Source organism: Lutra lutra, chromosome 1 (genome assembly GCF_902655055.1).
Source record: "Lutra lutra chromosome 1, mLutLut1.2, whole genome shotgun sequence".
Taxonomy (NCBI): Eukaryota; Metazoa; Chordata; class Mammalia; order Carnivora; family Mustelidae; genus Lutra; species Lutra lutra.
The window spans coordinates 221,184,960-221,209,982 of NC_062278.1; the positions used below are offsets into that span (position 1 = coordinate 221,184,960).

A 25,023-nucleotide genomic window follows, 5' to 3' on the forward strand; every position below is an offset into this window, starting at 1 on the left:
TCACATTGGATGAGATGCAAACGCCCTGCCAGTTCCCGCCAGCCCCTGCGTGGCCCTCCCCTCTCCCCTACTCCCTCTCCCCCCACAGCTCACTTGGCTCCAGCTACACCCACGAGGCACGGTCCTGCCCCGGGGCCTTTGCACAGGCTATGCCCAATGCCTAGACCTCTATCCCTAATTTCCACATGGCTTAATCCCTATCATTCCAATTTCACTCAAAAGCCTCCTGAAGGAGTCTCAATGCCCACACCCCATCTGTTTTCACTTGTTCCCCATCTTCCCCAGTGGACAGTGTGGCCCCCCACATATCCCCAGGCCCAGCATGGCCCCTGGCATGGGGCAGGGGAGGCAAAGGGCAGCGAGGCAACTGTTCGAGCGTGACTGGGCCAGGAGTCTCAATGCCCACACCCCATCTGTTTTCACTTGTTCCCCGTCTTCCCCAGTGGACAGTGTGGCCCCCCACATATCCCCAGGCCCAGCATGGCCCCTGGCATGGGGCAGGGGAGGCAAAGGGCAGCGAGGCAACTGTTCGAGCGTGACTGGGCCGTTCCCCACCCCGGGGTGTTGACGGGATTGCGTGTGCTCGCAGGACACCCTCACACCATGCCTCTCGCGACACGCCCCTCGCCTGCAAAACGCCGTCTCGGTCCAAACATGGGTTTGGACGGCGTGGGGCCACCTGCCGCGGACCTTTTACAGGACGGCCCGGGGACGGTTTCGTCCTCCTGACTGGTTTGGTCACTCCCTCCGGCTCGCTTCAGGGACCTGGCAGGTAACTACACACGGGCCGACCGGTGGCTCGTGCCACGGCGAAGGTGGACTGCGGCTTCGACAGCCTGTGCTAAGGCTCAACCGTACCCAGAACCCACACGGGACCCTATTCTCAACATGAGAGATCCTGCACACCCACTGGCGCCGAGCAGCCACACGGAAAAACCCCAGCCGGGGTCACCGGTGGCTTGTTTTCCTGGTGTTTGTCAGTCAGGGGAACTTTCTGGGTCTAAAGGAAACCTCTGTGTACCGCAACACGAGCAGATCTCGGCTGGTTTTCCTCCGCAACTTGAGGAGTTTGACGCAGGGGGCTGACGCGGGGGCCGAGGCCGCCTTCCAGCCCAGGGGGTCAGAAGGGAGATGGCCTGAGAAGAGGTGGCTGTGACCCTGGGGGCGGGGGATCCCAAGCAGCCCTGCTCCAGGCCCCCAGCCCGTGCTCCTTGGTCACCCAGCGCGCTCTGGGAATGCAGAGCCTGCCCCCCTCCCCTCAGCGGCCAGCCCGTCCCTCAGCCTGCAGCGCTGTCACCCACGTCCTCCCTGTGGCGGCCACCGGAGGGCGCCCGTGAGCACCCCGCAGGGGGAGCGTCACACAGCTCAACTCCGGGATCTCCCCACCGCCCCTCCAAAACCCCAGCAAACCCTGAGACCATGCATGGTCTGTCCTCCCCCGCACCCAGAACGTAAGCACCGAGGACAGACCTTTCCTTCTTCTGAGTGTCACAGAGCTGGACACACGGACACTGTCGGAGGACTGACAGATCAGGGTGACCCCGAGAGGGGTAAGCCCCAGATGGGGTCCTCCCGTGCAGCGGGCAGGCAATGGGGGCTCCCAGGCCTGGAGCAGAGACCCGGGGCCGGACACCCCCTCCACCAACCTCGAGTGACCGCACCCTGGCCATGACCTCCCTGGAGCCTGGTTTGGGGCTGGGGCGGGCCTTTGCACAGCCTGCTGACCCCCTCCTGGGTGGAAAGCATTCCCCCAAGTCCACGTCCGCCAGAACATCAGCGCGTGACCTGACCAGGAAGAAGGGTCTGCAGGTGCGATGAGTCGAAAGGACTCAGTGCTGTCCACAGGTGGGCCCCGACACCATGCCTGGGGTCCCTAACAACAAGAACGAGAGAGCCTGCCCCGCAGAACGTGGAGGCGGAGGTGGGAGCCGAGTGCGCCCCGAGCAGAACCCCCCATGGTCTCGGAAGGAAGCAGGCCTGCCCGCTCCCTGACCCCCCCAACTTCTGGCCTCCACACCCTGTCTGTGGCCCGGCGCGGTCCCAGGGGACGACGAGCTGGTCTGCACCCCCATCTGGCAGCTGGGGAGCAGGAGGGGGTGGGAACAGCCAAGTCCTGAGCACCAGCCCCCAGACAGGACACGTGAGGCTCATCGTTCGATATGGCTTTATTTTCTGATCGTTCAAGTGCATCCCACAACCAGCTGGAGCCGATGACCCGCCCTGGGAGGAAGGACACCCACTCGCCAGCGGCCCGCCTGCACGGGAGACAACGAGCCTACACCAGTCCCCGCGTCCTGCCCCCCAGAGGTGGCCGGGCTGGCTGGGCACTCAGTAAACAGTCTGGGGGAAGACAGGCCACCCAGCAGGGCAAAGTGGCACAGGCAGGAAAGGCTGTGGCTCCCATGCCCGCCACTCTCCTGGCCTGGGGGGCCTGGGGGGGCTGGGATGCAGCCCTACCAGGGAGGATGGGGCTTGCCAAAGGCAGGAGGCTCAGGACAGAGGCAGAGACGCAGCCCCCTGGAGTCTGTCCCCCGCAGTGAGCTGGCTTCTGGGGGCTGGCCGGGGACACACGGGGGGATCTAGTCCCCCTGCTCCTCCACAGCCTCTGTGAAGGCCTCCCTGGAGGCTCAGGCAGGGGCCCAACCTCCTTCTCCCTCACCCTGAACCCCCCCGGCACAGAACACCTAATTGATTATATTGCTAATGAATCCGTTCGTTCGCCTGGGTCTCCCTGAGATCAGTCTCAGCAGCGCTCGACGCCCCCTCCGCACCCCTTCCCTTCCAAGGAGCCTGACTTGTGGGGTTCAGGCCTGGACCTTCCTCCCCAGGTCCCAGGCCCCGGGAAGGGCAGCCCTGTGGGGCCCGCAGCTGCACCTTCTCCAGCACAGGGTCTCCCTTGACCCCCAGCCTGGACACCCTCCTGGGGGCCCAGAACATACCCTCCTTTCTGTGGATGAGGTGGCAGAGGCCCAGCGAGCCCGAGGTAAGGGGCAGAGGGGGATAGGCCTTCTCTCTCCTCCACGGCCGCCTCCTGCCCCAGGGGCTCTGAAGGTACCCAGGTTCCTGGGGGACAGGCCCCAGCCCCCCAGGGCCCGGCGGGGCAGGGGCAGCAGGCGGTGAGAAGCACACGCGAAGGCGAACGGCGTGGGAGCCGGACCAGGGAGGCCGCGGGTCTTCAGGGCACCAGCATCCACTGGGGCTCAAGGGAGTCCCGTTCCAAGGCCGTACCCTGAGGCGGCTGCCCTCGGCCCAGGCCAGTGTGGGGAAACGCGAGGCTTCCAAGAGAGGGGCCAGAACCTGGGGGTCCTTCTTCAGACAGGACGAGCACCCGCGTCACCAGAGCGGGATTGGGGCGGGGTGGCGGGCAGACCGGGGCCAGCGAAGGCGGCCCCCTGTCCTGCAGCCTGCGGTTCCCACTCAGCATCACGGCCAAGAGGAGGGACGTGGAGGACGTGCGGGGGCATCTCCTTGGCCATCCCACGGCCAGCGAGCCCTGATCAGGGGCAGCGGGGCCGGGAGCTCATCCACATACTTGTCCCCAAGTCCAAGGCCCGGCCCTGGGCCCTCCGACAAAAGCTCCTCCGAGGGAGTTCAAGGACAAAAAAGAGAAAGAACCCCCAGGTCCTCAAGAGCAACACAGAAAAGCTCTGTAATTCAGGGCTTCGGCCGCGGAGCCCGGGGTGCAGCCCTGCCCTCCTGCCAGCCAGGAGCAGGGAGGGGCGGCAGGCAGGGGCTCGGCGCCGGCAAGGGGCCACGTCACTGTGTCTTGGCCTTCACGAGCAGTCTCTGGACTGTTTTGTACAGGAGGTCGAAGTGCTGGGGACAGCGGGGAGGCTCCCGTGAGGCCGGGGCACCGCCATCGTGAGGTCGGAGCTCCGCCACCGCGAGGAAGGCCCGAGTGCCACCGGGGGTCGTCTGCTTCTAGGCAGGGTCAGGGCCGAGGACTTGCCCGGCCTGGTCCACCCACCGTAGGGGCCCTGCCTCCCACCTGAGCCTCTACTCAGCAGTGCTCACCTGGACCGCCGTGTAGGCCATCCCGAGGTAGGCGCCGATGCAGACGGCCAGGAGCAGGTCAAAGATGGCGGGCTTGACCCTGGGGGGAAGCGTGGCACCGGAGAGTCGGGGGAGGGTCTGCCGCTGGACCACATGCCCTGGGCCGTGACCGGGGGCACCACTCACCTGTAGGCGTTCATCACCTGCTTCAGCTGGTCATAGAAGACGAACTCGGGGTCCCTGCGGAGACAGCGCACTCACCCGGTGCCCCGCGGCCTCCCGCAGCCCCCAGAAGTCCCACCAGCCCAGGAGCAGGAGGCCGTGCGCGTGCCCGTGTGTGTGCACGCACGAGGCCACGCGGACCCTCCTGGGGCAAGGACTGGCCTCTACTCCCTGTTGCTTTTTTCGGGTGTCAAATTGTACTCGTTAAAAATGGAATAGGGGTCGCCGGGGTGGCTCAGTCAGTTGGGTGTCCGACTCTTGGTTTCTGCTCAGGTCACGATCTCAGGGTTGTGAGATCGAGCCCTGCGTCAGGCTCCGTGCTCAGTGTGGTGTCTGCTTGAGATTCTCTCTCCCTCTACTTTGCCCCTCCCTACCGTGTATGTGTACACTCTCCTCTCGAAACAAATAAAATCTTAAAAAAAAAAAAAAAGGACTAGAGTCACTGTGTGAGAGTCTAGTGGTCCACAGAACGTTATTACCAAGGAGAGATGGTCAGCGTCTAGGCATCAGAGACCCTGGCTCCACAGCTGGGGGTCCACTCTGAACCTCAGTTTCTTCTGTCTGAGAGCCCGGACTCCCAGGCACACCATGAGTAGGGAGAAGGCAGAAGGCCAGCAAGGGGCCCCAAGCAGTGTGGGCTATCTCCCACCTGTGCACACCTGCAGGTTCCCGCCCTACCACGAGGCCCTGCGGCGCTAGCTCGGCCCGTGGTGGGAGGGGCATAGGCCAGATGAGGGACCCGGGCACAGAAGGAGCAGAGAGCGGGTGGTTTAGAGCTACCCGATGAAATGCAGGACGTTGGTTACGTGTGGATTTCAGATGAAGAAGAACTGGCTCCTGGCGTAAGTATATCCCAAATACTACACGACATATACTTATACTAAGAACACACACATTTCCGTGGAACTCCCGTTTAATCGGATCCCCATACTTTCCGTTTTACTCTTCGTCCTCTGCTTTCACTGGCTCGACCTCGCCCCTGCAGGGGGGGCGGCCACGCAGCCACAGGGCGCTGGTGGGGGCAGCGGCGGACTCACCGCTTGTCAGCCTTGATGTGGTGTGGCTTGACCTCCTTCAGGTAGCGGCTAAGGTAGTGCTCGAGCGTGCTGAGGAACGTGCCGTCCTTGTCCACCAGCTGCGCGGCCCGCGGCTGGTCGGTGAGCCAGTCCATCACCGAGTCCAGCTGCTCCTGCTGGATCTGCTGCGGGGGGGCCCGAGGTCACGGGAACCACCCCCCCACCGACCCTGCCGCCCCGCACCACCCGGCCCCCGCCGTTACCATCTGCTCCGTGAAGACCGGCATGTCTGGGGGGGTCCCCTGTGGAGAGAGGAGGGGCGGCCCTGAGTCCGACCTGCGGGCAGGGGGGCGTCGGAGCCGGGGGGCGCGGGGGGGCGTCTCACCTTCTCTGTCAGGTTGTAGATGACGCGGGTCAGGGCCTCCGCGATGAGCCTGGTGTTGCGGGTCAGTGTCTTGGAGTCGACCCGGGACCTTAGCACAGACGTGGGAAAAACAGGTGTGGGCATCTGGAACCCGCACCCGCCAAGCTCACCGGAAGAGCACAGCTGTGTCTCCAACGACAACAGGAGACGGGCCACGGCCTGCTCGGGGGGCGCCCGCCCCGTGTCTGCCTGAAGGACCGCGGCCCTGGGCCTGTTTCCTCGCCGCAGATGTGGGGGTGGCTGGGGGACCCCCGTCCACTGTTGTCGCAGGCAGGGCTGAGGTGATGCCGCGGGGGGCGAACGGCATTACCCACTCTCACCCCCACCCAGAACCCAGGCACGGGGCCTGATTTGGAAGCCGGGCGTCTGCGGACGCGGCGAGTGCCAGAGCACAGCTCCACATGGGATGGCGGATGTCCTCATGCGAAAGGGGGAGACCATCTGTGACCACGGGAGCAAAGACTGGGGGACCACAGGCCAGGAGACACCCAGTATAGCTGGCGACACGCAGACCCGGAAAAGGGGCTTGGGTGCAGAACAGAGCTGGCCGCCGGCTGCTGACGGGAGCAGGTGGGGGTGCTGGGCTGCCAGGGGGAGCCAGGGGAGCACTCTCCTCGGCTCTCATTCCCTCCACCCTCGAACGCCCTTCTCCGGGCCCATGCCCCTCAGCTCCGGCATCACCTCCTCCAGCAAGCCTCCCTGATGCCCCAGGAACAGCCACAGCCTTGCCCACACCTGCTCTCTCTCTGGGCCGCCTCCTGCAGGCCCAGCTGCTCACCCCCCAGCAGACACACGGCCAGCAGCTGGGCCAGGCCCAAGGCTGGCCAGCGAGGGCATGTGGCCAGACCGGCCCACACCCAGCCCCACGGCCACCAGAAACCCTGGCCCTGCGGAGCGCTGACACACCACTGGGAGACAAGGATGGGAAATGAAACCCTCCACTGGCAGAAGCCAGAGAAGCCCAGCATCTTGACGAGAGCGAGGAAGGAGAGGTGGGGAGGGCTCCGAGGAGGTGTGAGGAGACGGGGCACCACTCTCCAGGCCTCCGCGTGGCCGTGTGAAGGCCCAGGAACCACAGCCTCCGAGCCACAGGGCAGACCACAATGCTCGGCGTCTGAGGGTCACAGGTGGGGTCTGGATATCACGTGTGGGGGCCAGAAGACCTCAAACCACTCCCACGTGCCCCCCGTCCCTAATAAGGGGGGGCTCAGGAACCCGACCCCAGCTCCCCTGTCACCGGGCTCAGGCCCGCCGCCCTCCCGACCACCCACATTCCAGGTCTGTTCCTTCCAGGTGCCTGTCCACGTGCGGCCCCGCAGAGATCACCCGTGGTGGCAGACAGCGGGGAGGCCCTGGGGCTGCGCTCACCTCACGTCCATGATGCTGCTGCGCTGGCCGTCGCGGTGGCTCTCCAGGTGGGACAGGGTGAAGGCGGGCAGCCGGCGGATGGCGAAGCGCTCGTGCTCCCAGGCCAGGATGTCCTCCGCCAGGTTAATCTTCTTGTGCACCATGGAGAACCGGACCTCCGGGAACTGGTGGGCAGCCACCTGCGTGTGGGGGCGGTCAGACTGGCGCCCGGCCCCGCGGTCCTACCCCGGCTCAGCCCACGGGGCCGATAGCCGGGAGTGTCCAAGCCCTGGATCCCACCGCGGCCCTGGGCCAAGCTGCAACGGGAAGGCACCTACCGCCTCCAGCTCGCGCAGGAAGGCGTGCTGCAGCGTCCCCTCCCGCGGCGGCTTGGACACGTGCAGGTGCAGCCTGTCCCCGCGGCCCACAGTGTCCAGGCACAGCACGAAGGCCACGTTGTCCTGGAGCAGACTGGAGTCTGCGGGGCGGCAGATGGTTGGGACAGGCGGGGAGCAAGGAACCCGGCACCCCGTCTCCCCAGCTCCCCCGGGGGCCACTCACCCGTGTGGTCCAGGTTGTCCTCCAGCCACCGCTTCGTGCCCTGGTAGTTGAACTTGCCTCCTCCAGAAGCAAAGAACAGAAGGTTGTACCTGGCGTGGGGGCAGCAGGGGGTCGGTGGTGAAGGAGAGGGACCAGGACCACGACCCCGGCGAGCAGGCGGTCCCCCCCAGGTACTGAATCCTGACCAGTCCCCAGAGCAGGGTCTCCCCATCCCAGCATGGCTGACTCTCTGGGGGGTGGGGCCGCACCCCCGCCCCCCACTCCCTCGAAGCCAGGAGCCAGGAGTGCCCCCAGGGTGGCGACCACAGACACCCCCAGACAGGACCCTGTGGGCCTGCGGGACAGGATCTGGTTAGGGCTCAGCTCCAGGCCAATGGGGGAGGAGGCCTCAGCACAGACCCTGTTACTCCCAGGTGCACGACCCCCACACGCAGCAACCCGCCCTCCCAGCAGCCCCTCCCGCCGGCCGTACGCCGCGTGCGTGCGCTTGTAGGTGTAGAGCCTGGAGAAGAGGCGGGCGAGCTCCAGCAGCACAGAGATGCCGCTCCCGTTGGAGTCTGCACCGTGCGACAGCCACTGCGGGTGGGAGACAAGGCCAGCGGTGAGCCCCAGGTCCTGCCCAGCACCTCGTGGTCCCCATAGCAGCAGCCAGAGCAGGTCCCGGATGGCTCTCGGCTCCGCTCCCACCCCCAGGAGGACGGTACCCCATGTCTGCAGGGCTGAGCCCCCGGGGCCTGGGCCCTTCCAGCTCTCCTGCTCACTCCCCAGCACTCTGCCTCAGGGCCCTGGAGCCCAGGGGGGCCACCTCCGTCTGGAGTCAGCACCTGCCCCAGGAGTGTGGCACGCCCATACCACCGCGAGGGGGGTCGGAGCGGGTTCCCTCCACTGGGCAGACCCAGACCCATCCAGCTCCTACGATCGGAAGCAACGTGCCCAACCACGTGGTAAGGGGACCTTGGAACCCTCCCAAGGTCACGGTCCACACGCCCATATATCATACATCGACAGTATTGAAATTCAGGGACAGAAGACGACACGATGTGCATGGGGGGGAACCAGACAGGAGGCCACACGGGGTGTGAGTCCACACGTGTGACACACCCCGACCAGGCTCCTCCACGGACAGGAAGGGGACCGCGGATGCGGTGTGGCTTCTGATGGGGACAGGGCTTCGTTCAGGGGAGATGGAATCTTCGGGAAGTCAGTGACCATGGTTGCACAACTCTGTGAGTGTCCCACTAAACTACGCAGTTTTAAAAGAACAATTTAAATATTACAGGGCACCTGGGTGGCTCAGTGGGTTAAAGTTTCTGCCTTCGGCTGAGGCCATGATCCCAGGGTCCTGGGATCGAGCCCCGCATCGGGCTCTCTGCTCAGCCGGGAGCCTGCTTCCCCCTCTCTCTCTGCCTGCCTCTCTGCCTGCCTCTCTGCCTACGTGTGATCTCTGTCTGTCAAATAAATAAAATCTTAAAAAAAAAAAATCGTTACGTGAATTCCATCTCGGAAATAAGTAAAAACACTCTGTGGTAGGGGGAGGAAATTGGGACAAATCATCTCAAAGGGCTGCTGGTCGGGTGGGAGGGAGAGGAAGACCGGGCTGAGCCTTCTGGGCGGACCGCTGAGGCCCTGGCCTCACAGGCGGGGTAGCGCTTGGGACAGCCGCACTGTGGGTCCCCTGGTCAGGACCTCAGGCCACTATTGGCAACCTCTTTGCTCAGGTGGTTTTTCTTCCAAAGCAAGACCTGCCTGAGGAAGAGCAGACACCGTTCACACTCTGGCGTGAGCCCTGACCTCGCCGTGGTGGGGGCTCTGAGAGCATGGCCCGGGGGAGGCGGGTTCGCGAGGCTGGCCCTCCGCGGTATCTGGAACCAGACTGTGGGCTCTGGCCAGCCTCGCTGCTGGGGGGCTCGTGTCCCTGGACCGTCTGTGCAGATGCGAGGTTCGGGCTGAGCGCCTGCTCCCCTCCCCAAGTTGGGCAGACGGGCCCGCAAGACCAACCCTGAAGAGAACCCAGCGCTGGGTCTCTGCCAGCCCCCGGAGACCACAGCACACACGCACAGTCCTGTCTCGTTTGGTGGGAACTAAGCATGTCCTGTGGGACACCCCGAGAGAGAGCTCTGGTGTCCCCACCCCCGCCCCCCACGGCCCCACCCTGAGCTCATTTTGCCTCCTGTTCTCTGTCTGTATAAACCACGGCCGTGGGGACGACTATCTGCTGGGCTATGGGGTCCTCTCGGTACATCCCCGCACCTGGGCCTGGGGACGGACAGGGACACCTGGTCTCGATCTGTGGCCCGACCACCTATCGGCCGTGGGACTCCGGCCACGGGAGCTGCCTCAGATTAGCCTGTTTCTGCTTCAGGAGAACACCCGGCCCCTCCGAGGTTCGGCCAGAGCAGCACGGGGAGGGGGAGCGCACGCATACGTACAGGGGCCACTCCGAAGGCATCGTAGTGGGCCACAATGACGATGGTCGGAAGGTCTTCTCCGCCTAGCCCAGTCAGCCGCCCCTGCGGAGACACAGTCTGTGAAGGGGCTGCTGGCCGGGGCCCCAACGGCCAGAAACAGCCCAGGCCACACTCACAGGTAGGGCAGTACTTCCGACTCTGCGAGCTGTCATGGACAATACGTGAATAAACGGCTGTGCCCACGTGTCCCTAACATTTTATTTGCAGAAATGGTCAAGAGGGCCATAGCCTGCTGCCCCACCCGGAGCCCAGCCCGTCCTTCAGGACCGAGCCCCAGGCCACCGGGGGTGCTGGTGGGAGAGCTCTGCAGGTGAGGCAAGGTGCCAGTATGGGACGCGGCCACAGCCCAGGTCCCGGCGCCCACGGCCCGGCTGGAGTCTCTTCACATAGGGACTGGCCCTCGCTAAAATCACGTGCGGGACAAGCGAGAACGACCTTCCGTCAGCAACTCCTCGGCCTCCACGCCTCCCCTGAGAGCTACTCGCGGGGTGCAGAGAGGGGGTCCCACAGCGCAGCCCAGGGGTCTGTGCGGGCACACGGCTGAGGCCGTTTCCTGAGTCTCCCATCAGAGGGCGAGCTCTGCGAAGGCCTTGGCCGTGTCGGATGGAAGGTGTCGCTGGCATCTCTCCCCGCCGCCGGAGACCCGGGGGCACATGCTGGCTGCGGGTCCTAGCGCGAGACTGTGGACGCGCCAGACCGGGGCCACGCCGCTGCCTCTAGGGGCTCGGGGCCCCTTTCCCAACAGATGGGCCGAGGCTAGGGCTGGCTGGGTGGCCCGATGGGGCGCAGAGGAGCAGGGGGCCAGCCGAGCACCCCCACCTGCGTGCAAACAGCAGGTATGGCAAAGGGGCAAAGGGCTCAGGGCGGTGCAGGGGTTTCCAAAAGTAAACACCAAGGCAGCCTGGCTGGCAGCTGACACAGACTCTCTCGTGGCGAGGAGGCCCCCTGGAGCCAGGCCGGCTCCGGCTGCTACTGACTCTAGCCGACCAGGCCAGCTGCGGCTCGGCCCGACCTTCGGGAGCCTGACTACAAGGCCTCTGGTCACTGGGGCCTTCTCTGCCCAAACCGCCACAATCCCTCACACAGGGGGAAGAGAAGGATTCCTCTGAGTTTCACTGACTGCGTAGATGCTGCAGCGGCCTCCCCACATCCTGGATGGGCCCATCCAGCTGCACTGACCCGCCCGCCCTCCTCCTGTACCCGGTCTGTGCAGGGCAGCCCGGGGCATCCTGGGCCGGGCACGGTCCTCGCTGCCATAGGCCTGCAGCCTGGACGTCCCCGAGGGCCCCTGCACACGCAGGACGGGGCCACTAGGCGACGGCACCTACTGTCCTGCCAGAGCCCTTCTCCGCTGTGTCTAAGTGCCCATTTGCTGCCCTCAGACCTCCCCACCTGCCAGTGAGGCCTTCACGGAAGGAGGGCACCTTGCCCGCTGCCGCCGCCTGCACACAGCGGGGCTCAGAAGGCGCTCACGGAGAGGCGGACTCACTTAGTCCTGGACAGGGAGGTGGCGGCTGCGAGCCTGGGTCTGCCCAAGTCCCACCTGCGCCTACACGCCGACACCAGGTGGGGGCAGGGCAGCCGGGCACCATCCAGCGTAAGCCACTGGGCCTGGGGTCCTGCACGTTCCCTGACGCGTGGTCGCGGAGGGTCTCCCGTGCTCCAGAACCCTGGTTAGGCTCCAAGGACACGACAGAGGCTGCGATGTGCGGTCTCAGCGCCTCTGGCACTCGGGCTGACGGGAAAGAAACTGATGAAGCGCGGCTTCCTGACGGGTCGGGTGGGACCATCACTCAGGAGAAAGTGAAGCCACAGCAGGTCCAGCGCGCCAGCGCAGGGCTCCGGCCCCAGGTGTGTGCAAAGGCCTTGCCTGCAGTGCTCCCACAGGGGAGGCTGCCCCCGCTCCAGACTCGGGGCACACGGGCACGAGCAGGCTGGCGGGCTGCCACCGAGCACTCGCCCCTCGCCCCCTAGCCCTGTGCCTTCATGGCCGGGGAGACCCCTCACCAGTGTGCAGACACGACAGATGCAACGACACCTCGGAGCAGACACTGCCCACCTCACGGTTCTCCACTCCTCGCCCTCCCCTGCCCAGGGCGCACCCCACCGCCGGCCTGCCGTCCGCCCCCCACCCCAGGTGCATGAGGGAGAGAGAGCGGCAGAGTTGGGGGCGCCTCTGCCCTCAGCACTTGCTTACACCACCACTGGGCGTGAGGACGGGCTCGACTCCTTCATGTTTGCGGCTTGAACCAGCCACTTCCCCACCCAGAGCTCGGCTCCCTCCCACATCAGCAGAGCTCTGAACAACAGGGTGTGCGGCCCCAGAAAGTTCTGAGGGCTTCTAGGAATGCAACACTGGGGACGCTGTAACATGACGAGAAGGGGCAGCCCCCGTGTGAGGGAGACCTCTCTGCAAGGCAGGGACCACCGGTGCAAAGGCCCTGAGGCAGGACAAGGAGGCTTGATGTGCGGCGGGGGGTGGTGGGAGACTGGACCCGATTTCCCGATCAGAAGTGCCCCCCAGGGGGAGGCGTGGGAGTCAACTCGGGAAGCCCGGTGCCCCCCTCCCCGGGTCTCCATGTGGCAGGCAGGGCCGGCACTCACCTCCACACTGGTGATGAGCCAGTCACTCACGGCCTTGCTCTGCACCCCGCTAGTGACCATCTGGAAGCCGTTGGCCGTGGCGGTGTGGAGCAGCACTGAGGACAGGTGGGGGAGGTCAGCCGCGTGCTGGGGGTTCCTGGGCCAGAGCTGGCCTCCCCGCGGCCCCCATGCCTCAGACAGTAGGGGTCCGGTCTAATCCCCACTGTATGCAGAAGCGACCCCGTGACCTGGAGCACAACCTGAGACCGCACAGGGGAAGGGCCCGGCATCTGGAGTGAGAGCTGCTGAGCCCACCGCATAGCCCCAGGCCGGCCGGCAGGGGAGACTCCGAGCGCTGCCCGCCACTTGCACGGGGGCAAATGGGGCATCAGGCGGGTCTTTTCTGGGGCGTTTCTTCGACTACTCCTGCTAGCTCATTCCCCACAGCCACCCGTCCCTGCGCCAAGCTCATGGACGTCCCCGGTCCCCGGAGCAGAAGAAACCTGTGTCCTCCTCTCACCAAGGACACGGCTGCCCCACCCGATGGGCTCCAGCATGATGGGGACGCCCTGTCCTCAGCAGATAGAACAGACAAAACCCACTGGACGCCCACAGGTTCGACAAGCCAGAGGCCTGCCGGGACAGCCCTCCCTCCAAAGGAGCGTTTCTCAAGCTGCTGTTCGCACGGAATCAGCGGCTGTGGGGGACAGGTGGCCGGAAACTGCACAGCCTTGGCTGCAACCCAGAGACGGGGGCGCGGCAGGCCGGGGCCAGCCCGCTGACCCACACAGCTGGGTACCGCGCCACGTGCTCGCCGGGAGACGGGGCCCCAGAAGCCGCCTGGCATGGCCACAACCCGCCCGCTCCTGCGGCCCAGGCCTACCTTCGGCAGCAGAGGCAGAGCCCTGGGCGGCGGACGCGGCCTGCGTCTGCTCGTAGATGGACAGCAAGGCCTCGTCCTCCACAGCGAAGTAGACGGGGACCACGGTCTCCATGGCCAGCATCTCCGGCTCGGTCTCCATGAATTGCTGTGGAAGAGACACCCGTTCAGGGGGCTCCTAGGCTGGGGGAGAGGCTGCCCAGGGGCCTGTCCCAGGGTGCGGGCACGCCTCCTCCGCAGTTGGCCAACAGGGCAGGATTGTGCTGGAAAACAGGACGGAAGGGGGGCCGAGGGTACAAAGAGGACAAGGACGGAGGGACGGGTAAGGCGGCAATGCCCACGGGGCCCCCGGGCAGGACCCATCAGGGAGCAAGCAGGTCGGGAGGTCAGATCTGGTGTCCCTGTGGGCTGCTCCCAGCCTCACCGCCCGTCACACCCTTCGCTGTGGGCGGATGACAGACGCCGGCACCCTGGTCTGATGGCAGGGACCCCCACCACGGGTAGGCACAAGGTGCACGGCACCAAACAGGATGGCGGTGAGCGTGAAGTCCCCTCCACCACCCGACACCTGCTCGTCTGCCAAAGCATCTTCATCCGAGCTGTCTCCCGAGTCCTGTCAGGACACTCTCGGCCCCAGGCACTGTGGCCATCGGGCAGGTCACTCTGTGGGGCGTCCTGGGTGCTGGGGGAACAGAGCAGCGCCCCCAGCCCCATCCACTGAATGCCAGGAGCTCCCCAATCCCTGTGAGCACAGATGTGCCCAGACACGGCCCGGTGACCCTCGGGGACAGGATCCGTCTGGGCAGGAGGGGGTGATGACAGGAGGCGAGCCAGCACCATCCCGCCTCCTGAAGGGCAGAGGGCAGAGGAGGCAAAGGGCCGCGCCCGGGGCCTCCCGCCGACCCCCAGCCCAGCCCAGCGCTCTTCCTCCAGCCGCATGCGGAGCGGACACTCACCCGGATGACGTCCTGGGGCACGGCGGCCATGGCCCGCGGCAGGATGATGACCACGGCGCCGGCCGACTGCCGCAGGGCCTTCTGGTACCGCCCGTAGGAGAAGTCCAGCAGCCGCATAAGCACGCAGCGGCGGCTCAGCACGTCCGCGTCGATGGTGCGGGCCTCCGTGTTGAGCACTGCGTTCCGCGTGCCTGAAGGAGGGCAGGGAGGGCCTCCCTCAGTGGGGCGCCGGGACCCCCAGCTGGAGACCACCACGTCCGCCACGGCCAGCCCCTCACTGCCTAGCGGTGCGGTGTCCACTCCAACCCCGGTGAGTCGCGACTCCCTCCCCGGGCCCTGTGGGGGTCCGGGCAGCATTCCCCACGTGCTCGGTGCCGCCGGAGCTCTCCCTGGTATGACAACCACAGATGGCCCCAGACATTACCCAGGGTCCTCTGGGACAGTATCACCGCGGTGGGAGCCCCTGCTCCGCATCCAAAGGCCCGTCCCACCTCTCTTCCCACGGCTGAAGAAAGCTCCAGAAAATCAGGGAGAGCTCCAGCTGGAGTCCCAGGGAATCAGACCCCGCCCCCACCCGAAGAGAAGTGGGGACTCAGAACCAGGACGGTGCAGACTTTCTGAAGGCCAGCAGGGATCTCCCCCCTACACAGGGCACCCAAGCGCGGACATTAGACGCGGGACCAAGGAGCTGTGCCGTCTACCACGTCCCACCGGCGCTGGCACGTGGCTGACCCTCCGGGCTATCTGTCCTCGTTCGTGGATGGGAAAGGGGGCGCGGCCAGCTCCCAGGGTCCCAGCGCTCAGCTGGGATGCTGCCAGAAATCCCACTTGGACGTCCGATCACCCAAACGGCAAAGGTAAGCCACGACTCCAAATGCCTCAGAAGCTGCAGGCCGACCCGGGATGCGCAAAACAAGTGAACCCCGAGGCCTGTGGGGCGGACACGGCCCCCCGCCCCCGCCACAGGGTCTGCAGTTTGGGATGCGGACAGCGAGCACTCAAAAGACGCAGAGAAGCGGTCCCGCTCCCTGAGAGGAGCTCGGGCTGGCGGTCCTGGAGGTCAAGGCTGTAGGGGGAGGCATCGCCCGTCCACACAGATGAGGACCTACGCTAGGCCACCAGGGGCCCCCTCAGGTCCCCGCCTCTGCTTTCCAAGAAGGTGCCAGGCAGGCGGGAGAAGGCCAGCTTCCGTGGTGTGGGGCTGGGCAGGGGAAGGCCATCTCAGGAGCAGGGGGAGCAAGGGTGGGCCACGGGCCCCAGGGCTGGAGGGGGTGGTCCCCGCCTCTACGCCTCCCAGCCCTCGAGGGGCCTTTTCTCTGATTGAGGCCGTGGCAGTGAGAGCCCCAGGAGGGCAGAGCAGGGAGAGGGCAGCAGACCTTCAGGCCGTCCTTGAAGCTCCTGGAATGCCGGGAAGGCCGCTCCCCGGGCGCACCTGTCGCGCAGCTCAGCCTCCCAGAGGCGCTCCCAATCAGCCGGGGGTGTGGACAGGGAGGGCCACCTGTAGAGCCTACTGTGCGTGTCCTCTGCCGGGTGCCCCTGCAGGGCCGGAATGCGGCCTCTGTTGTCCAGAGGGAGGAAGCCAGGGAAGGGCAAGGGGGGTGGGGCAGAGCTGGGTAGACGTGGGCCCCCTCAGGGCCGAGACCCTCTGATGGAAAGCTGCAGCCTGTGCCCCGTCCAGACAGGAAGAGGCAGGCTTGGCAGACGCCACAGGGGAGGGCACCAGGCACCGGGACAGAAGTCACCGCTCCTCTCCACAGGACCAGAGCTGAGCAGGGGTGGCGAGCGGCTCCACCAAGGGCCAGAAGGTCAACTCTCTCGCCTTGCTGGCCACACGGGCTTGGTCTCAACAGCCTGAGACGCAGGCCAACCGGTGGCCTGTAAAGCTTTATTCTGCAAACCATGTGCCAGCAAACTTTATTCACAACAACGGGGGGACGAGGTGGACGCAGGTGCTGGGGGGCCCTGTGTTAGCCCAGGGGATCCGGTGAGACGGCGAGGAGCTGCCACTCTGTGCAGCCAGGTCACCTGGGAGGACCAGAGTCTGTCGGGCGGGAGGTGGGAGCGCTGAGGTCACGCCCCACGGCCTTGCACCTGGCCGACTACCCTCGGCCCCGCTCACCCCGAGGCACAGAGCACACGCCTTTCCTTCCCAGCAGCCAGTCAGCCTGCATTTCTCAAGAGGAGTGAACAGGAAGTTAGGAAAGAAGAGAGACCCAGAGCAGGGGTTGCAGCAGGAGGCGCGGAGCCTGCAGGCACCCAGAGGGGAGATTGCAATCGCGATGACCCAGCAGAGCTGCTCTCGGGGACAACGCCGTCCAGGAGAGGCCCGGGCTCCCCTGAGCCCCACTAGGGGCCCCGCCTCCAACCACCCACCTCCCCCATAGGCAACGGCACCCCCTCGGCTTCTCCCCAGGTGAATGTGCCTGCTGTGCCTGGCCGGGGGCCGGGAGGTGTGAGCTGCACACAGAGAGCCCGGCCATCGACAGCCCTTGGCTGGGGCAGGTGGGCCTCCACCCCCAGGCCCTGTGCTCACCCCCAGAGCCCAAAGTCTTCGCAGATGCCACGCGCGAGACAGGCTGCACCTGGGCTTCTCGCTCGGAGCTAGGGACGGGGGCGCGCAGGCGAAGATGTCAAGTCACAGAAAGGAAAGGGAGGGCATCCCAGGGTTGGGGACAACGGACCCAGGGAAGGGAGAACAAGGAAGAGAAAGCAGTACGGAAGCCAACTTGGATCCAGAGAAATGGTTATCTCAAGTCCTCGGACCTGGGCCTTGGGGAGGGAGAGTCCTCTGGGAAACCAACAGAGGTCTAGATCAGGACGGCAGCCACCAGCCACACCGGGCGACTTCAGCTCATTACAACTATCCAGCACTCAAAACTCCCCCCATCCCGCCTTGCCCGAGCCACAGCTCAAGTGCCCAGGGGCCCCCTGTGGCGGCCAGCTCCACATTAGCACACATCTGCCACCCCAGAAAGTTCCACCACATGGCGCTGGTAAAGACCCTCACCCAGGAGAACGGGAAACACCCCGTAAAAACAGGCCCATGACATCGGGGGCTCCAAGAGCATCACTCACCCACGGTCGGCCCCGTGGTGCTGCGGGCATGCAGGGCCGGGTGGGTCACTGTGGGGGGTGTCCTGGGCACTGTGCGGTGATGAGTGGTATTCCTGGCTCCCACCCACTCAATGCCAGGACCCACCCCCTGACTTGTGACAACCACGAAGTCGTCACCCAATGACCGACCACGGGGTTGACAACCACTGCTCTAAACGGCAACGGCCTTTGGGGTGAGGAGGGATGTGAGGGGAGGTCTGGACCTGCCTCCAGGGGGGCCTGGAGGGGCTCCCCAAGGACTTGGCTGGGGATCCAGAGCTCAGGCTGAGCCTGAGATGTTCTAGCAGGAGGGCCCAGTCCAAGAGCAGATGGGCTCGGAGCGGAGACCCAGGACCGGGGAGGGGGCTCTCTTCTCGCAGGGACCTGAGGCAGCAAGCTGGAAGAAAAGCCGGAGGTCGGCAGGTCCGCCAACACCAGATACGGCTACAGGCGCTCAGAATCCAGGCGCAGTGGCTGGGATCAGGACCTCAACAGCAGAAGGGACTGGAGGGGACAGCAAGGATCTGTGCTGGATCCAGGCCTGTGGGGGCTGAGCGAGAGGAGAGCCAGGGCCAGAGATGATCCAGGACTCCCGGGGAGAGCGAGCACGCTGGGACCCGGACGGAGGCTGAGACCAGGGGGGGTGGGTGTGCACCGAGGGAAAGGATGACACACAGGGTCCGAGGACCCCCAGGAGCCCACAGGCACGGGGACTGAAAGGGGCTATGGGTGCCTGGCTCATGAGCTGGGCCCAGAGGGCAGGGAGCCTGGAAAGGTGGGCCTCGGCGGGAGCCAGGCCCAGTAAGTGATCAGAGCTCTGAGCCCCCAGCCGCGGAACACTGGCACTGAAGAGAACGCCCCGGGGTGCCCCTGGGGGCCGAGGACGGTCAGGGCTGGCAGGACCTGCCCACCGGCTGCCTCCGCCTGGCAGGAACTAAGCGAGGAGGCTTGCCTCCAGCCGGGCTCGCCGAGGGGGAGCTCTGGGCTCGGGGGCACGACCCGGCGAGGACGGACGCCGGTGGCGCGCGGGAAGAGGGCCTGGGCAGTGCGCCTCTGGCCCGGCTGGGCATCAGACAGAGGGGACGAGGCCCGGGTCCAGGAGCAGAGCGGGCGCGTGGCCTGAGGGTCCGAGCGACGGGATCCGGGGCGCGCTGCCCTGTCCGGGGCGGGGGCTGCGGGGGCCAGCGCCGGGGGCGCCGAGAGCCGGGCGCGTCGCAGGGCGCAAGCACGCAGGTGACTCGGCGGGGCCGGCCGCGGCTCGGCGGGACTCGGCGGGGCTGCAGCCCGGCCGGCGGGCGCGGCGCGTCCCGGGGCCCGCGGGGGCCGGCCGCACGCACCGTAGGGCTGCCCCTGCAGGTCGTACTGCTGCATGCGGTAAACGGTGAACTCGTGCGCCGCGTCGGCGGCGGGCAGCGGCGGCGCCACGAGCAGCAGCACGGCGGGCAGGAAGACGATGAAGCCGAGCGGCAGGCACGACGCCTTCAGCATGTTCTCCAGCACTTCACCCGCTTCTTCCAGCATCCTGGCCGGCGGCGGGGGCCGCGCAGGGCGGCGGCGGGCACGGGTCGGCGGCGGCGGCGGCGGCTCCCGCGGACTCACCTCAGCATGGGTAGCCGCCGGGGTCCTGCGGGCGCCGCTCCGGGCAGCCCGCGCCTCCTCCGGGGTCCTGCGGGCACCGCCATGGGCAGCCCCGCCCGCCGCGCTGCCTCCCGGGAGTCGTAGTCCTCCGGGCGCGCGCGGAGCCTCCTGGGAGTGTAGGCCCGCTGGCTTACTTCCCCGTGGAGGACGTTGTGAAGGACCGTATGGCTAAACCTGAGGATGATGTTTCACGTAACACGCGAGTCAGAAAAATACGGAGACTTTAAGGCAACTATTTGGAGTGGAACTTTCTCAAAAGCTGTCTTTGTGGTGGGGGGGGGGGGTTGGTGCGCGAGAGGTGGAGTCAGGACGTAACCTTGCGACCCGGAAGGAAGTTGGAATGAGAGCCGAGCGGGGCCAGCCTGGGGCGCGTACTCTCCTGGGAATTGTAGTCCTGTGACGCGGCGCAGGAGCTCATGGGAGCTGTAGTCTTCCTGGCCGAAGTTAGAAATCCCTAAAAACTCCTGAGGAACGTAGATGCTGAACTCCAAGAGGGCAAAGATTTTTGTCTGCTTCCTGCGTTCGTGTATCCCCAGAACCCAGTGCGAGGCCTGGCACGCAGTGAGTGGGTTGTAGCGTTTTTAGAAGAATGAATGAAAGAAGAATAAAGAAATCATGATAGACGTTTCCTAAAGGGATGGTGCGGTGGGTTATGGGACTTGTAGTCTGGCGCGTGGCGTTGGGGAAGGGGTTGGTGATAGGCTTCCTTATACCCGTGTATACCTAAGGCTTACTCGTATTTGGGACATACGTATAGTAGAAAATAAACTTCGTTGCTCATCAGAAATGCAAATTTAACTGGGGGTCCCAAACCTCTGTTTTCGAATCTGGCAACCCTAGGAACCCGCTGTGTTCTGCGCAGGGGTCTGAAGGAGCATCAGTAACGCACACCCCCTCCTCCCGATGGAAAGACGCGAAAGCTCCGGTGAGCTGACGTCCAGCCTCCAATACGGCCGCCTCTCTTCTGTCCCAGGTGCGGGGTGGCGCTGACTCGCAGCATTTTGGATTCAGGTCCCTGTGCCTCCCCCCTCCCCGGCTGTGTGACCTTGGGCAGATTGCTTCACCTCTCAGAGCTCAGTTTCCCCAGCTGGTCCATAGGATGACAAATAATCCCACACCCTCCTCCCCTCCCTCTGCAGTGCTAACCCCTTACTGAAATGACCTCTGGCTGCTTGTCACTCCCAGCAGAGTGCGACCTTTATGGGAGCAGGTAGCAAGCTGTGGATAGGCGCAACCGCTGCATGGAGGAGAGCCTGACAGGTGGTGGTTAAGTGAATGAGTGAGGGAGATGAAGGAGAAGTGAGCCCACCCCTCCGAGTCCTGTCTCTCCCAGGGAGCTCCTGGGCCCGGGGAGTCAGGGGTGGCCTGGCAGGGCTGGGGGCAGGGGGCGGGGTGGGGAAGGACCAGAATTCATTCTGGCCCGTGTTCTCTTCACACCTGTTCCTTCTGCCCGCGCACAGGTTCTTCTAGGTCGGGCTATGAGCGCACAAGGTCTGCACACGCTCACCCAGAGATAGCCCGAGAAAGGGGCCTGACCTGGCTCAGCTAACAGGGTGCGGGCCCTAGAGCTGCTCGTGCCTCCTCCTCCCCAGAGTCCAAGTTCTTCTGTCTGGAGAGCGGAGAGATTCAACGAATCCTTAATAGGCAGGGATGAAGAAGTCACCAGCCTGCCGCGGCCAGCGCTGAATCCCAGCGCTGCCCCTTCCTAGCTGTGTGACCTTGGGTCAGTTACCTAATCTCCCTGGTTCTTAGTCTCTCCATCTGTAAAATGGAGTTAATGGCGGTATCTTCCTCCTAGCGGATTACAGAGGAGGAAACGAGTTAATACCGAAGCGATGGGAGCCGTCCCACCAGGAGGAGTCAGGATTCTGGGGACAGTTGTGCTGCTGTCAGGGAGGGGGCCTGGGGAGTGGAAGAAGGAGAGGAAGAGGTTTCTAAGGCTTGTAGGGAGGCATGCTGTTGGGTCCAGTTCTCCCAGAGCTCTGGCTGCAGTCATGACCCAGAAACTGCCATGGTGTCCATCCTCGTGGAGCATCTAGTCCAGGGGAAGAGATGGAGGAGTGGCCAGAAGTGAGCACAGCTGCCATCAGTACGGGATGCGCAGGCAGCTGTGCGAGCCGAGAAGAAACCTCGGGAGGAGAAGATCAGGGAAGACTTCCTGGAGGAGGTGATGCTAAAGCCAGACCCGAAGAAAGGGTGGGGGACAGGCAAGTTAGGACTGAGGGTAGGGACATGCCGGGCAGGGCACTATGGTGGGAACAACAAAGCAAGTGCAAAGGCCCCCAGCTGGGCAGGCCCAGCAAATAGTTCAGCTCACTCAGAAGAGAGCCTGTGAGAGCAGAGGGGGCAGCCGGGCCCGCGCACACAGGCCCAGAGCACAGGCTGAGCACTTCAGGGTAGCCCAGGCTCCACTGACCCCCGATTCCACCGAGTCCCTGCCCTGCCTGGCGCTGTCATGGATAACATGATGACAGGAATCAGGAAAACATAAAAATATCCCAATTTATTGTGCACCTGAACACATGCTTGGAGCTTTATCCAAACTTCTCGGATGATGGACATGTCCTTCGTCTACACTAGCTGAGACAGTGGTTGCAAGCCCAGGTCACTAAACATTATGGGCCGGACCATGTCCCCTCAGAGTTCACATGTTGAAATCCTCCACATGGGACGGGGTTTGGAGACAGAGTCTTTATGAGGTGATCAAGCTAAAAAGGAGTTCCTTAGGGTAGGCCTGGCATCCTTCTAGAACGGTGGCATTCGGGCACAGACACCCAGGGAGGGCGCCACATGAAGGCATGAAGGCAGCAATCGGGACGGCACTTCCCGGGGCCACGAGCCTCCGAGGACACCCGCAGAATCCAGGAGAGTGGGGGGGACAGGCTCTACCTCGGAACTTCAGGTGCACCAGCCCCGCAGGCACCTCGGTTTCAGACTTCCAGCCTCCAGGACCGCGAGAGGACCCTTTTCTGTCCAGTCACCTGTTCTATGGCTCTGAGATGTGGCACCTCCAGCTGACCAATGCACCAAGGTGAGTGTTTTGTATTTCTTTTCATTTTCCTGCGTTGTGAGCAGCCACACGTGGTTGTGGCTGTGGGACCGGCCAGCACGGCGAACAGCTCCGGGCCGCCGCGCCCCTTGTCACACAGAGAAGCCCAGGCTCAGAGAAGAGTGGTCCCGTTCCTAAGTGGCAGGCCAGGTGCTGCCTCCCAAGACCGGGCAAGACTTACAGGCACTGGCTTGCCTGGAAGGAGGGAGAGAGAGCGAGCTTTCCACCAGGAGAGGTGGCTGTGCGTGCAGGGTGCATCCCTGTGCCATCCAGTATGGTCACCACGAGTGCCACGGGCCATTTAAGCGTGACCAAAACTCAAAGTTCACCTCAACAGTCGCACTGGCCACTTGTCAAGCACACCACGGCCTCCGGGGCTCCCAAGGGGGACAGCATCTACCATCTCAGAAGTTGGTCAGACATGCAGGACACCATGTGCCACGGCAAGCGCTGAGTGTGTGCCCACAGCCTCTGGCTATGGGGATCCATCGATCCCGATCGGCCCGTTTCACAGGAGGGGAGATTGAGGCAGTTAGTGCTAAAGGGAACAGGAGAGGAGTGGGCAAGATCCCCTGAGGCCAGGGGGGCCAGGCAGCTGCGACTCTGTCAGCCCCCAGATGGGGCCCCTGATAGGGCAGAGGCCAGAGATGGGGAAGAGGCCGCAGGGGCCCCAGATGAGCTAAGGGGGAGGGAAAGGGGAAGGGGAAGTGAGCAAGGGGGCGGGGACCCACCTGGCAGCCCCCAGCAGCTCTCACACACCTGTGCACACACAGACACACCCCACTCTGTGCCCACCTCCCTCTCTCCTTTTCCCTTTCTCTCTCTCTGTCTCTCGCGAACACACATTCACCCACACCCTGCCGCTGCCCTGCACAACCACACCCCCAGTCCCCACAGACTCACAGTCCCCTGGCCACGGGTCCCCGTGCTTGCACGTGTCCAGCCAAGCCACGGCCCCACACCGTCGCCCCTGAAGCCCACAGGTGAATAAGAGGGAGGCTGGGACAAACCGTTTTTGAACTTCCATGTTGCCAGGCTGTCCAGCCCCACCGCCCCCGAGGCTGGGCAGGGACTGAGACTCCCCAGAATCACAAGGGAGCTGGGGTGGGGGGAGGGGGCGTTCATCGCAAACCCACTCACCCCCACTCCAGACCCCTCCCCGTTCCCGCGAGCAGCCGCCTCCTCCAGGGAGGCCTCCGTGGGCCCAGGCGCTGTGAGGGGGACCGTGGGACCTCGGGACCCACCGCCAAATGGGGGCCCTTTTTCCTGCCTCCCCCAGGGAGCCCCCCACGCTCCCCCTCAGACGCTCCGCACGCTGGAGATGCTGGTCAGGGGCTCTCGCATCCGGAAGCTGAGCGACCGCGAGCCCCGAAAGCTGTCGCGGGGCCTGAGCGAGCTGTCCGTGGTGGAGGCTGCGGAGTGGGCCTCGCCGACCTGGGCCAGGCAGTCCCGGGGGCCCCGCAGGCCCAGGCGGAGGCAGCCGCAGCAGAGGAAGACCAGCACGGCCTGGCACACCTCCCTGCTGCGGAAGGAGTAGATGACGGGGTTCACGGCGGAGTTGAGCACGGCCAGCGCCAGGATCCAGTCCATGCCGCGCAGGTACTGCTGCGCCCAGTCGGTGGAGCTGAACACGTCGGCCAGCAGCAAGCCGAAGAGCGGGCCCCAACACAGCACGAAGGCCACCAGGATCATGAGCACCGTCTTGAGCAGCCGGCGGGCCTTGCGGCGGGCCGGTGAGCGCGGCGCCTTCTGGCCGTTGGCGCGCACCACGCGGAAGATGGCCCCGTAGAGTGCGGTGACGGCCGCCAGGATGCAGGCGAAGACGCCCACGCAGAAGAGGATGTAGGCCTTGGAGTAGAGCGGCAGGAGGCTGGAGCAGCGCGCGAAGGCGCACACGCAGTTCCAGCCCAGCAGCGGCAGCAGCCCCAGCAGGCCGGCCAGCAGCCAGCACAGCCCGATGAGGCCGTACACGCGGCCGCGCTTGCTGGCGCCGCGCTCGGCCACCGGCCGCACCATGGTGGCGAAGCGCTCGGCGGCCGTGAACAGGAGGCTGAAGGTGGACGCGGCCAGCGCCGTGAAGAGCAGCCCCTCGCGCAGGAACCAGTGCGCCGGGCGCAGGTGGAAGGTGCGCGCGCCCGACAGCAGCACGTTGGCCAGGTAGGCGACGCCGGCGAGCAGGTCGCTGAGCGTGATGTTGACCAGGCAGTAGTAGACCCAGCGCCGCGAGCGCATGTGCGTCGCGATGGCCACCAGCACCACGAGGTTCTCCAGCACCACCAGGCAGCTCACGGCCACGAAGACCCCCCGCAGGACCCCCAGGCTCGCCTCCTCGGGCCCCCCCCTCCCGGCCAACCGGCCTGAGTGGTTGTAGTGCAGGACGATGAGCCGGCTGTGCCCGCTGGCCGCCAGCTGCTGGCAGGACTCGGGGGCCCCTGGCGGGGACCCCGTGCTGTTCATGGCGGTCCCCTGGGGCAGACTGAGGCCCCCGGGGTGGCTGGGGCCCGGGGCAGGGTGGAGCCACCCGCCACCGACCGCCGCCTGCCTGGCCTTGGTTTCCTGTTGTTTCGAATTTCCTGTTATGTTCAAGGTACCCCCCAGGCTGGGGGTGAGGCCGCGGACAGGGAGGGGCATCCTAACGGTCGGCGGCTCCCACCCGGGCTCCACCCGGCTCCTGCCAAGGGACCGTGTCTCTGCCTCCTTGTGGTCCTGGAAAGCCCAGGGAGGGGTGGGGGCACCAGTGGGGATGGGAAATGGGTCGCCCCTCCCCGGGGCGCTTGCAACCCTTCCTTGGGC

The 25,023-nt window shown here is 65.2% G+C and overlaps 2 protein-coding genes across 3 annotated transcripts; both read right to left on the reverse strand.

Moving 5' to 3' along the window:
* Positions 1-2,147: 2,147 nt before the first annotated feature.
* On the reverse strand, positions 2,148-19,173 carry NCLN (nicalin). Of its 2 annotated transcripts, none has more exons than XM_047706896.1 (15): positions 18,881-19,173; positions 14,451-14,641; positions 13,498-13,642; positions 12,636-12,730; positions 9,993-10,073; positions 8,036-8,139; positions 7,564-7,652; positions 7,341-7,480; positions 7,024-7,202; positions 5,617-5,704; positions 5,495-5,533; positions 5,253-5,413; positions 4,180-4,233; positions 4,015-4,093; positions 2,148-3,816 (listed from the first exon to the last, which is right to left on the reverse strand). In XM_047706896.1, the coding sequence occupies exons 1-15, from the start codon at positions 19,062-19,064 to the stop codon at positions 3,757-3,759; spliced, it is 1,689 nt and encodes a 562-aa protein (XP_047562852.1). In that variant the 5' UTR covers positions 19,065-19,173; the 3' UTR covers positions 2,148-3,756. The 2 variants fall into 2 exon arrangements, with proteins under 2 accessions (XP_047562852.1, XP_047562844.1); XM_047706888.1 differs by having other exon boundaries at positions 5,253-5,416.
* Positions 19,174-21,664: 2,491 nt separating this feature from the next.
* Positions 21,665-24,956, reverse strand: S1PR4 (sphingosine-1-phosphate receptor 4). The gene has a single exon (XM_047706931.1). It carries the CDS (start codon positions 24,859-24,861, stop codon positions 23,530-23,532), a length of 1,332 nt encoding a protein of 443 aa, XP_047562887.1. The 5' UTR covers positions 24,862-24,956; the 3' UTR covers positions 21,665-23,529.
* Positions 24,957-25,023: the final 67 nt, after the last annotated feature.

Excerpts from the sequence above, each read along its gene's own strand:
- S1PR4 (XM_047706931.1), bottom strand. The coding sequence starts at position 24,861 with ATGCCCCTCCCTGTCCGCGGCCTCACCCCCAGCCTGGGGGGTACCTTG.
- NCLN (XM_047706888.1), bottom strand. The coding sequence starts at position 19,064 with ATGCTGGAAGAAGCGGGTGAAGTGCTGGAGAACATGCTGAAGGCGTCG. Across the intron at positions 14,642-18,880 it reads CCTGCAGGGGCAGCCCTACG|GCACGCGGAACGCAGTGCTC; the intron begins GTGCGTGCGGCC and ends GCCCTCCTTCAG. Across the intron at positions 13,643-14,450 it reads TGCCCCAGGACGTCATCCGG|CAATTCATGGAGACCGAGCC; the intron begins GTGAGTGTCCGC and ends TCTCTTCCACAG.